This window comes from Mauremys mutica, chromosome 17 (genome assembly GCF_020497125.1).
Source record: "Mauremys mutica isolate MM-2020 ecotype Southern chromosome 17, ASM2049712v1, whole genome shotgun sequence".
Classification (NCBI taxonomy): domain Eukaryota; kingdom Metazoa; phylum Chordata; order Testudines; family Geoemydidae; genus Mauremys; species Mauremys mutica.
This window is the reverse complement of record NC_059088.1, coordinates 26,334,782-26,347,116: the sequence shown is the minus strand read 5'-3', so window position 1 is coordinate 26,347,116 and position 12,335 is coordinate 26,334,782. Positions and strand designations below refer to the sequence as shown.

General features: G+C 65.3%; 1 protein-coding gene across 3 annotated transcripts in view; it reads right to left on the bottom strand.

Moving 5' to 3' along the window:
- The window catches only part of NTRK1 (neurotrophic receptor tyrosine kinase 1), a 30,583-nt gene extending 20,042 nt beyond the window's left edge, over nucleotides 1–10,541 (bottom strand). For all 3 annotated transcript variants that reach the window (XM_044991409.1, XM_044991411.1, XM_044991410.1), the window contains exons 1-3: nucleotides 10,317–10,541; nucleotides 735–809; nucleotides 283–354 (exon numbers count right to left, since the gene is read on the bottom strand). In XM_044991409.1, the coding sequence (XP_044847344.1) occupies nucleotides 283–354; nucleotides 735–809; nucleotides 10,317–10,519 (350 nt within the window). In that variant the 5' untranslated portion in view covers nucleotides 10,520–10,541. The remainder of the gene's footprint in view (nucleotides 1–282; nucleotides 355–734; nucleotides 810–10,316) is intronic.
- Between the last annotated feature and the right edge of the window lie 1,794 nt (nucleotides 10,542–12,335).

The following is a 12,335-nucleotide window of genomic DNA, read 5'->3' as shown; positions in this document are numbered from 1 at the left end:
TGGCCTGCTGGGTGACCTTGGGCAAGTCGCAGCCCCGCTTTGTGCCTCGGTTTCCCCTCCCACCTTTTGTCTCTTTCGATCGCAAGCACGTCAGTGTGGGGACTGTCTCTCACGATGTGTGTGTACAGCGCCTGGCGCAGCAGGGACCCATCTCAATACGGCTACGGGTTGCCCATTGCCCTGAAAAGACGGGGTCCCCCTTCACTGGGGGAAAGGCAGCCCCCGCGGGGAAGCACTGGCACGGAGCGACGCGACAAGGGCCCTGCAGGGGGCGCTACTCACAAATGGGTCAGCTTGGGGTTGGTGCGGAAAGCGTCGGTGGCGATGAACTGCAGCCCGGAGGCGGCGATGGTGCTGGAAGGGAAGAGCAAAGAGACGTCGCGAATTTCCAGGTGCCGAGGGCCGACGCCTCACGCCCGCGGGGTTACGCCAGGGCTGAACTTGGCCCAGCAGCTTTTCTTCTGAGCCGCAGCCCAACTCCCCCCCGCCCACAATGCCTTGTGTGAAGACCCCCCTGCTGGGCATCCCCTGCCTGGTTCTCCGAGTCCCCCAGGCAGCCCAGCACAGATTAGAGCAGCCTTCAGGTTGCTCTAAGTGACACCAAAGTCTGGGAGGTGCAAAGGGGAGAGTTAAAGCTACCTTAAGTCCCCATATCCCTGCCCCCTTATACACCCCTCACATGCCCCCCCCATTCCGCCCCTCACACACGCACGTGCACGGCTGGGGCTACTCACAGGTTCTTCAGCTCCCGCAGGGCCTTGGTGTCGGCCTGAGTCAAGCTCGTCACGTCCTTCTGGTTCTCGATGATGCTGCAGGGGGGAGACAGCCCAGCGCGGGGCCCGTCAGTCCCGCAGGGCCTTTCCCCTCCCCCCGCAGAGCCAGGTTCTCTCTCCCCACCGGGTTGAGCGTCAGCCGGCTCCAATCCTGCCCTGGCCTGAGCCCGTGCCAGTGCCGTGGGGTGGCGTTGGCAGACAGCCCGAGGGAGGCGGCCAGGAAGAGATGCTGTCGACAGAGCCGTGGGTGCACGGCGAAAGCCGACATCTCAGGGACTCCTGCGCCGGGCGGCCCCATCCCGGAGTCACCGCTGCAAAGAGCCGCCGAGCCCTCACCCCTGTTAGTGGCTTACGCAGCCCCCTGCTTTCATGGCAGCCCCGGGGCCTTGGGGCAGCGTGGCCTACTGGATAGTGCACACAACTGGGACTCGAGAGAGTTCCCAGCTCTGCTCCTGGGTGACCCTGGGCAAGTCACTTCCCTCCTCTGTGCCTCAGTTTCCCCACCTGTCCAATGGTGATAATGACCCTGACTTCCTTTGCAAAGAGCTCGGGATTGTCATTAAAGGGGCAAAATGAATGTATCTGGAGGCAGGGAAGGCTCATTAGCCCCACTTTATAGATGGGTAAACTGAGCCACACCATGATTACAGGCCAGATAGACAGGTGCTCTCAGAGTCCATGATCAGGGCTTGATTTCCCAGGGCTCAGCTCCCCTTCAGGCCAGATTGTGCGATATCCTGGAGTCGGGATCAGGGCCCTGCACTGGCAGACGCTGCTCAGACACGGTGAAGTGCTTGGAGCCTCCCCGGCTGGGACGAGCACAGCAGGATTTTCAGGCTGCGCCCCGTGGACAATTGGCCCAAGATCACACAGGGAGCAGTGTCAGAGCCAGGCCTGAGTCCAAACACGCGGCTGGACGCACCAGCCCACCCGTGGCACGTGGCGGCAGGGCGGGAGCGGACACGTTTCCGGTTAACCCCAGAGTGGCTCCCGTGGGACGGCCGGGGATCGACACAGCCGGGGATCAGCCCAGGGCTGCTCACGCCAGCCAGAGCCGGAGAGCCCCAGCTGACGCCAGATGCTGCGTAAATTTCCCCAGCTCCTTTAGCCAACGCTGCGGTCCTGGCCCATAGGACACCCCGCTGGTCAGCCTGGGGCTCCCCCCGCCCCGCCCCGGCCCCTGCCCTGCAGGGCTAATGACACCCCCCAACCCTGACCCCTGCAGCTCTGCCCAAGCCCCTCAACCCCGATCTGCAGCCCCCCAGCTGCGCCAGCCCTGGGCCCCTCCACTCAAGCCCCTAAAGCAAATTCCAGGAGCCCCCTGGAGGCTGCTTTTATTACTGCACCTCCTTGACCTCCCCCCCCCCCAACTTCCCACTCGTGTTCAGGACCAAAGTGGCCTTGAATTTTGGGGGCGGCTATTTCTGGGGAGCCCCATGGGGCCCGATCCACAGAAGGGGCTCAGCTGCAGGGCCCAGCCCCCGTGGGAATCAGCTGGACACAGGGCCCCCCATGGCAATTTCTAGGGGTGTCAGGGGAGGAAAGAGGGTTGATTCAGGGGGAAAGGAGATGAGTTTCCAATGTATTTTAAGGTCCCGATCCTGCCCCTGTTGAAATTAATGGCCAAGCGTCCGATTGGGCTCAGAGCACAGACTGCCCCCCGCCCCCCACAGAACCCACCCCACCCCCTGCAGAGTCCACGGGGCATTTCACCAGCTCTGGCCCCGATCCCACAAGCTGCATCCTGCCTCCAGGTAGAGACCCCGGCACAAACCCCCATCATAGACCCACAGAATCTCAGGGTTGGACGGGACCCCAGGGGGTATCTAGTCCAACCCCCTGCTCAAAGCAGGGTCAATCCCCATCAAAACCAGTCCCATACCCCTGGGCCAGCCTGCCAGATCCCCCATCTCCTGGCCTCGCCCCTCCCGCCATCACGTCCCCGCCTCGCAGCGACCAGCGGCGGATCAGGCCCAGCACACCTGGCCGGATCGGGGCCCCTTGCACCAGTGATGAAGGGGAAGGGGGGATGCCCAGAGAGTGACCGAGACGGGACAATGCGATGGATCCCTAGGGGCAGGGTCCCTTTGAGCCCACCGGCCCCAGCCAGGATGCTGAAGGAGGGCGTCAGGGCAGGGGACGGATGGTGAGACACATCTCGCCTGCGGCGCTTTATGATGTTGGGCTGATTCGGGGTCAGACCCAGCCGTCCCCCCCCATCCCCGGAGTCCCCAAACAGAGCAGCCAGTGGCCTGCGCAGCCCCCCCCCATGGCGTGTGGAGGGGACGGAAAACAGTGCCACGCACCTCGGGGTATCCACAAGCAGGGAGAGCGCCCCTCCCTCCTCCTCGGTCCATGGGGCTCCTCCCCTATGCTGGAGGGCCCCCCCCCCACTCCATGGTGTGTCACTTTCCCTAGTCTGGGGAATCCGACTGTGGCTGAGACCCCCACCCCCAACCTCACTGCACGTGGGCACCGATCACTGAGCAGCCGCTAACAAGGTCAGGTTGGCTCAGACCCTCCTTTTCCCCCCAGCCGTAGCTGGGTCCTGGATCAGGGGCTCAGTGTTATCGCTGGCACTGAAACCCCATTATCCCACCCCCCGCGACCCGTCAGCCCACGGTCCAGCAATCCGCTTCCCTGTACCGCACCCAGGGGCCTGGCAGCCCAGCAACCAGCCAGCCGTGCAGCGCAGGCAAACAGCAGCTGGCACGCTGCAGCAAATCCCAGCCAGCCAGCTGCACATCACGCCTGCAGCGTGGGCTGGGCTCCCATCCCCAGCGCCAAAAGTCCACGCTTGAGCTGAAGGAGAATCCCCACCAGCTCTTAGCATTACAGAGACAGTGACACACGGGGGAGCAGTGCTGATTCTAGCCAGCAGGGGGCAGTGGCGCATGCACGGACAGGCAGACCCCAGCCAGCGCACCATCACATCAGCACGAGGGTTACAGAATATTCCGCCTGCCTGTCTGCACCCCACGCCAGCCCCCCACGAATTGAAGGAGCACGGAGCAGCAATCGCCACTGCCCACAGAGGGGTGATGTCAGTCCCCGTCGCTCTGCCTGTTAGCACAGGGGAGAACCGATAGGCCCTGCTCTCCTGTTCCCGCCGAGCGGGCGGGGGCTGAACACACGTGCCTGTTAAGAGGGGCACCAGAGGGGTGGGCAGATTGGCCTGGGGGCAACACTGTGTCCCCCTCGTGAACCCCACCCCAGGGTGCCGGGGCAGGCCCACAGGCTGACACGTGGTGTCACTTTACACACGCTGCATCCGTGGAACGCAGGGAGCGGCTGAGAGCGCCGGCTAGAGCCAGGCATAATGGGGCAGGGGCCAAGCTCTGCCGGTGCCCCCCGATCCTGACCCACAGCCCCCTGGTACCCCAGCCCTGGGCTCCTCCAACTCACATTTACAAAGCTCAAATTGCGGGTAGAGCAGGAAACTGGGGCTTGACCCACTTTTGTGCGCCACGTATTCTGGGCCCTGCCAAGCCCCTGGGGTCACTCGGAGCAACCTCTAGGCTGCTCTAACTCTCACTCTGCTCCTCATGGCCCCTGGGGGGCAGAGAATATCCACAGTGCAGTGCGCTGCAGCCATGGCTCCAATCCACCCCCTCTGCCAGGGGCTGGCAGGGGGGTGCAGGGCCTTTATACCAGGTTCACCCTGGCTGGGAGGCCCCTTGTGCATGGAGGGCAGGGGGGATTCCCAGGGGACTGTTTTCCCCTTCCTTTAAGGGCCCTTTATGCTGCCAGAGCACCCTAGGGAGCCTGGGTGTCACTGAGAACCAGGCCCCCATTCCCAGCTCCTCCCCCACCCTTGGGGTCCCAGCACCCGGCCGCTCCAGCCCTAAATTCAGCTTCCTACAGCAGCCGCAGTCCCTACGGCCAGGCTGCGGCAGGGTCGTTAGCGCGGGGCAATGGGCCCCCCACACACACACCCCTCCCCCCCAGCAGCAGGAGCCGAGAGCCGCTGGGCCTGATTTACAGTCCCGGCTCCCTTTGGCCATCAAGGGGCCTTATTTCATCATTATCACCCGCTTGCCGGCTGCTTGATGTCACCATCTCCACAGCGACCCGTGCGAAGCTCCCGGCATCTGTCCCCAGCCGCCGAGCTACCAGGCCTCAGCGCTCAGCCGTTTCCCCACCGGGGCGGGCCAGAGGGCGCTGGCATGGGGCTCAGCATGCCTGGGTCCTGTTCCTGAGTGGGCCCCACTCCGTGCCTCACTTTCCCCAGCTGTTAAATAGGGGGGCCATGACACAACCTTTCATGTGCTTTGAGATCGCTGGGTGGAAGCCACTGAAGGCTGTTCCCAGGGCTGGATTCCACTCCCCCCGGGAGCTTTGCCTTCAAGAGCGACTCTAGTTACTGACTCGTGATTTCCATTTCCTGACCGACGCGTTTCCCCCGCACCCCGAGTCAGGGGGCGTCGCTGGGTGGGCTGAGCTCCCATGCTGGGCTCATTCCGCTCTCCAGGGCCTGGTGTAGCCGAGGGGGACGGAAAACTACTGACCACGAGAGCCTGGCACAGGGATCCGAGGGAGGGGAGAATTTCTCGTGTCTTGCACATTGGGGAGATGAAGCAAGAGACACAGTTTCAAACATTGTCAAAACCTCTGACGACAGGAGGCTGATCTGTCTCGCGGACCGCCAGGTTTCACCTCGCTTCAGGACGGCTTGCTCGGGTCTGGCTACACTTGCAGCCAGGGGCGGCTCCAGGCCCCAGCACGCCGCGGGGGGCGCTCTGCCGGTCGCCGGGAGGGCGGCAGGCGGCTCCGGTGGACCTCCCGCAGACGTGCCTGCGGAGGGTCCGCTGGTCCCGCGGCTCCGGTGGAGCATCCGCAGGCATGCCTGTGGGAGGTCCACCGGAGCCACGGGACCGGCGACCGGCAGAGCGCCCCCCGCGGCGTGCCGCCGTGCTTGGGGCGGCGAAATGGCTAGAGCCGCCCCTGCTTGCAGCTGTACAGCGCTGGGAGTTAACCCCGTCTTTGTACAGCTGAGCAGGGAAAGCGCTGCAGTCTGGCCACACTGACAGCTGCCGGCGCACTGGCGTGGCCACATTTGCAGCATCTGCAGCGGCATTGGGAGCGGTGCATTGTGGGCAGCTATCCCAGCATTCAAGTGGCTGCACCATGCTTTTCAAAGGGGGGGTGGAGTGTGACAGGGAGCGTGGGGGGAGAGAGAGTGGGTTTTTGGAGCCGACACTGTGTCAGCTCCCTGCCTTGCAAGTTCCGACTCCCCCTCGTCCATCACTCACTGAAAGCAAACAGCAGCTGTTTGTTTTTTTCCTCACAGACCAGATAAGCAGCCGAAGGGACCACCCCCCTTCAAGCAAACACAAGCTGTGGGCGTTCCAAAGGGAGCCCCCCCTGCCTGCCTCTGCTCATTCACAGCAAACAGGGGCTGGGTTGATAAGCAGCATCCGGAGCCCGGAGTTCACAACAAAACAAAGAGAGGAACCTTCGCTTAAAAGGATTATGGGGAGTTTCCAGAGGTCAGTCACTATGTACGAAGGTTACTCCCCGTTTACACTGGCGCCCCAGTGCAGCAGCAGCGGCGCAATTCTCTATTCCTCGCGGGGAGGTGGAGTACAAGCAGCGCTGCAGCCGCGGAGATACAGCGCTGTACGTGCCTTGCCAGTGTGGACGGGGAGTGAGTTACAGAGCTGTGGGCAGCTTTATTGCGCTGTAACTCGCAAGGGTAGCCCAGGCCAAAAACTACAGAAGCGTCACAGCTCACTGTGACTGACAAATTGCTGACTTTTACCATGGAACTGTAAGATAAATCCATTGGAATAGAAATATTGTGCTTCCATTTCAGCGCATAGCACACAGAGCAACCTAAACAAGTCACTGTATGAAATTTTAGTTGGTACTGACTTCGCTAGGGCTTTTTCTGTAGCCTGTTGTAAACTCGGCAAATATCTAGATGAGTTGATGCAAGCCCCGGAAGAGCTCTGTGCACCCCTGGGGTACGTCCCCCCCTGGTTGAGAACCACTGGTGTAGACACAGCCCTTGCTAGCCCCACTCCCTAACACACCCCACAGCTGATCGGCATTAAACCTTCACTCAGCTGGCGCCCGAGGTGCCCAATCGCTGGCACTGCCAGGAACCGCCGCCCACCCCAGCAGCGGGTAAATCTCTCCTCCGTGCAGTGCCCAGCGCTCCGGCTTAGCTGCCAGCACGGGGAGAGGCTGCTTGATTTCCACAGGGGCTTCTTCCCAAGGGCTTAAATTGAAGCAGGCGCTGAAGTGCTTTGCAGGATGGGGGCCGGGGCCCTCCGCCCTGTGCAGGAGCAGGGCTGGCCCCCAGGCCAGGATCAGATCCGGACGGGACCAGGGGAGCGCTGGGGGGCGGGAGGGTCCACCACGAATGGGCTGGGAGCAGGAACGGCTGGGGGAGACCCCCTGGCCTGCGCTGTGCCGGAGGTCAGACCGGCTGACCCGCATGGACCCTTCTAGGACAAGCCAGAACCGGGGGTGGGGGGGGATGTTGGGGGGTGGATTTGCAGGCAGGACTCCCCCCTGAAACCAGCCCCCAGTGGCACAACAGGGCCCCAGGAGTGCCGCACTGCGCGGCTTCAGCCAGGCTCTCTGCGAAGGGGAACACGAAGGAAATGCCCAGTCACCGGCTGCTCCACAAACTGGGTTTCTCACCCCCCCCCTGCACCGCCCTGGGGAGCCAGGCAGCCTCGCCCCGGGCCCGGGCCCGGGCACACGGCATTGCAGGCCCAACTGCTGACGTCCGCCCCCCTGTGGCGGGATCGGACAAGGCGCAGGTAAATGCAGGGTCCGCGGCTCTCCTGGGGGCTGGAAGGCTCCGGCAGAGCACAGACAGGGGGACCAGAGTCCCGATTTTATAGGGACAGTCCTGATTTTGGGGTCTTTTTCTTTCTCCTATTACCCCCCCCCACCCCCGTCCCGATTTTTCACACTTGCTGTCTGGTCCCGCTAGGCACAGAGCTCAGCTGGGGCGGGGAGGGATGCTAGAGCCGCCCAGGGGGATCTGGCTGCATTGGCCGAACGCCCACGGATGTGCACGAGCAGGGTGAATCCCAGGGCCTGGTTCCCAGCTGGGTCAGAGAACTGGAAATGAACCCGCATGTTCTCCATGCTGCACTTGGAACAAGCCTGTGTCCCAACATCTCCCGGCCGCAGTGAGTTTGGCGGGTCCTCGTCCAACTCCCTGCCCCAAAGCTGCCCTCTGACCCCCGCCCGTCAGCACCCAATGCAGACGTTAACCCACTCACACCAGCAGCGCCCCCCCTCCAGCTAGGGTGAGCATCCTGCCCAATGTACAGACTGGGAAACTGAGGCAGGAGAAGGGCAGGACCTTCTGCAAGGCCCCGCAGTGACCCGGCTGCCAGCACCGCCTGGCTCGTTTGACGCCTAGTCGTGGGCTTTCCGCACAAGGGAATTCTGCCTCCCGCCTCGTCCCCTGCTGCTCAGGACAAACTGAGAGCAGCCTCGGCAGAGCCACCGTGTAGACAGAGCACCGGGGCTGCCTGCCAGGCTCTGCGGCAAATGCCCAGCGGGGGAGGGTCTGGCCGCCCGGCTCCTCAGTGCACCGGGCTGGTCGGTGCTCAGGGGGTTTGGGGCGAGGAACAGTCGGCCCCGAAGCCGGAATCCCGCCCAGACACAGCAGCAGGAGCTGCCCTGAGCCTCAGCAGGTCGCAGGGACAGACCCTGGCTGAGGCTCTGGCCCCGCGACTCTCCTGGAGCGAGACCCATTTACACCCGATGGGGATCAGGCCTGGTGCCTCCTGTTCACGCTGGGCCGGGGGGGGGACCCTCCCAGGAGCACAGCCCCCACCCTGCCATGGGGGGGGGAGCAGACACGGGGGAGGGAAGAGGATGACAGGCCGTGCATGCTACAGCACCAGCATGGGGTGGCAGGGGCGTCTCACAGAGACCGTCGGGGTCTGGAGGCCACAGGATCGCCCCAGCAGGGACCAGAGGGGTGGGGAGGGGAGCGGCCCGAGATGACACAGCGAGGGAGGTTCAGAGCCGGGAACTGAACCCAGGAGTCCTGCTGCCCCATCGTCTACACTAACCCCCAGCCCCCACTCCTTCCTCGCTCCAGGAATGGAGCCCAGGCCTCCCGACGCCCTCCTGTGACTAGACCCTGCTCCCCTCCCAGAGCCAGGCACAGGACCCAGGAGTCCTGGCTCCCAGCCCCCCCGATCCTAACCCACCAGACCCTGCTCCCCTCCCAGAGCCAGGCACAGGACCCAGGAGTCCTGGCTCCCAGCCCCCCCAATCCTAACCCGCTAGACCCTGCCTAGTACAGCCGACACGTTTCTCCCAGAGAGCAGCTTCTCCTCATGAGCCCCCCTGGAGGGAAATGGGGGGGGGGTCTTGCGAGCCCCCGATAGGGTGGGAAGTGGTTGGGGGCAACTGATAAGGTCCAGGGGGTGTCATGGAGAAGGGGGACCACGGGGATGGGACAATCCGCATTGTAACAGACGGACTAGCTGGGCAGAAACCAGCCCCACCCCATGCTCGGGGGGCAGATCTCGAGAACACCCTGCTCCCCACTTTGAAATACCAGCGGCCAGCGCTCGCCCTGGCCCCCCCCCCCACTCTCTGCCGTCGCTGGCCGCAAAGCAGGGCCGGTCTGAGCCAGTGCCATTCCCGCCCCCGAGGGAGGCTCGGACCCCCCCAAGCGAGCTGGGCAGGGAGAGCCCGATGCAAAGCCCACGCTGGGCTCCTGCCCCCCCGTAATGCCCTGCAAGGACCCCTGCCCCCCAGCCTCTGCTTCTCCTTTCGGTGGGGCAGCCTGCGTAGGGGGCATCGCCACACCCACAGAGCCAGCCAGGGCACGGTCCTACCCACCCAGAGCTCTGCTGGCTCCCCCCGCCCAGCCCCCTCCGGGCTGTGCCAGGCTGTGGGGCTGCTCTGAATCCACCCCTGCACCCGGGGGCGGGGGGGGGGATGGGCAGGGGTGCAGCGAGGGGATCTGAGAAGGGGAGCGGTTCCCCGCCTGGTCCCAGTGGGTCGGGTCTCCCCAGCCTGCTCCCATCCTAGCCGGGGCGGGCACCGGTGGCACACGGGGTCTGTCCCCCATCCGTCCCCCCAGCACCCAGCCTGGGGCCGGGGCCGTTCAAAACCCTGGACACCCACTTATGGCCAGTGTGGGGGAGCCCTGGGGGTTGGATTGGGGGTCTCCACCCTTTACATCTCTGAGCCTCCCCCACATAACACCCGCCCCCATGTCCCCTCTCCAAAAACATCCCTGCTCCCCCCACCCCGATCTCCTGGGTCCCTCACCCCGATACCCCCACCCCGCCCCTCCCCAATCCCCGACAGCCGCATGCCCCACGGCCACCTGCTACGGTGCCCCCCACGAGTTATGGCTCCCCCACCCCGGACCCACCCCGGTCACTTGGGGGGCGCTGGTATCTTCCACCCCCCCCTTCGCCCAGTCACTGGGGGGCACGGCCAGCTCCTGCCCCCTCCCCACTGCGGTCACGGGGGGGCGCTGACAGCTCCTGCCCCCTCCCCGCTGCGGTCACCGAGGGCGCTGCCAGCTCCCCCCGCCCCACTCACACTTCGGTGAAGTTCTCCGTCCCCAGCAGCTGGCTCAGCCCGCGGACGCGGTTGGGCTCCAGGCACTGGAGCGAGGTGGCCCCGTAACACCTGCACGGCCCGGGGCAGGGGGCGGCCCGGCCCGGGGCCAGGAGCAGCCCGGCCAGCAGCAGCCAGGCGGGGCAGCAGCCCGGAGCCGGGGGCATCCCGCGGGCACCCGGCATCGCGCTCCCCACCGCGCCCGGCACCGGCTCGGAGCGTGTGCGCGGGGAGGCGCCCGGCTTAAAGGCAGGGGCAGGACCGGGCGGGGCGGGGCGGAGCCCGCGTCCCCCCAACACGCCCCCCGGAGCCGCCGGGCGGTGAAGGCTGCGGCCTGGGGCTGGCTCCGGCTCCGAGGCCAAACCCCCCGGGGCGCAGCGGGGATGGAGCAGAGGAGACGGGATCGGCCAGGAGCCAGCGTCAAACAGCCCGATCTGCAACCCGGCCGGACAGCCAAGGGTGGGCGCGGAGGGGGCTGCGGGTCGGGAGTGAGGGGCACCATCAGAGCTGGGGCGGGGTCCCGGGGCAGGGCTGGGATAGCAGGGGGCTGCGGGTCGGGAGTGAGGAGCATCATCGGGGGCGGGGGCAGGGCTGGAATAGCAGGGGGCTGCGGGTCGGAAGTGAGGGGCACTGGCAGAGCTGGGGGGGCAGGGCTGGGCTAGGCGGGGGCTGCAGGTCGGGAGTGAGGAGCACCATCAGAGCTGGGCGTTGGGGGGGGAGAATCCCAGGGCTGGGGATAGCAGGGGCTGTGGGTCAGGACTGAGGAGCACCGGCAGAGCTGGGGGGGCAGGGCTGGGCTAGGCGGGGGCTGTGGGTGGGGAGTGATGGGCACTGTCAGAGCTGGGGGGGAGCCCAGAGCTGGGGGTCTGGATTGAGGGGCACCGGCAGAGCTGTGGAGAGGGGGAGCCCAGGGGAGGATCGCAGGGGGGAGGGGGCTGCGGATCAGGACTGAGGGGCTCTGTCAGCGCTTGGGGGGAGCCCAGGGCTGGGCTAGCAGGGGAGGAGGCAGCGGGCCAGGGCAGAGGGGTGCTGGGGTGGCAGCCTGGGGCTGGACTAGCAGGGGGCATCGGGGGTGCTGCGAGCGGAGCTCTGAACAGCGATAGCAGGTGGTGCCATTAGCCGTGGGGCAGGCGGCTCCGGGGCTCAGGCTGGGTCCCCGGGGTTCCCCAGTTGCGTTGCAGCCAGGGGTGGGGCAGGGCGGGGCAGGGTGGGATCTCTAGGAACCTGGCAGCCCGTGGGCGCGGGAAGCAGCCCGTGAGTCAGGTTCCGTGGAAGTCCTCAGCTAACACGAGTGGGGTGCCTGCCCCACCCCCAGAGACCCCCCTGCCCTCCTGCTCAGCGCCTGCCCTGGAGCCAGAGGGTCACAGGGGTCACGCCCCCCCCAGGCCTTTCATCAGCTGACAGACAAGCCCCAGCTGGCAGCACCTCAGGCCTTAGAGATCAGTGACCCCGACACGGCCCATAACCCACCTGGCCCCCAGAGCAGGGGCTGCCACGGCACCGTGGGGCGGGTGGGGCTCAGTGGGGGGCGCTGTCCCCTCACCCCAACACGCACCTGCACAGCCCCTGCCTCTCACAACTCACAACACGTGCGCCCCACCCACAACTCGTGCAACACACACACACACACGGCCAACGCTCCTCACCACATCACCCCCCCCTGCACACCCCCCATCACCCCCCCCCACAAAGGCGCTGGCACCTCCCCCACTTCACACAAGCTGGGCCGTGCCCGAGAACCCCTGGATGGAAAAGGTGTTTCTGCAGATTCCACCCCTTGACCCCCAGGCCCTCCGGGGGCGCTGGCAGCGAGCGATTTCTCCGGCCCTGCCCTTCCCGCCTTCTTGGAAGCAGGAGCGAGAGGGAGTGGGAAGGGCCCGCCTGCATCTCAGATCGTGTAATTGCCTGATAAAAAATGATGAATCCTTCGCTGAGGGAGAATTCCAGGAAAGCGCGGCCATTAATCACCAGCCCTGGCACCATTCGTCGGTGGATCTCAAA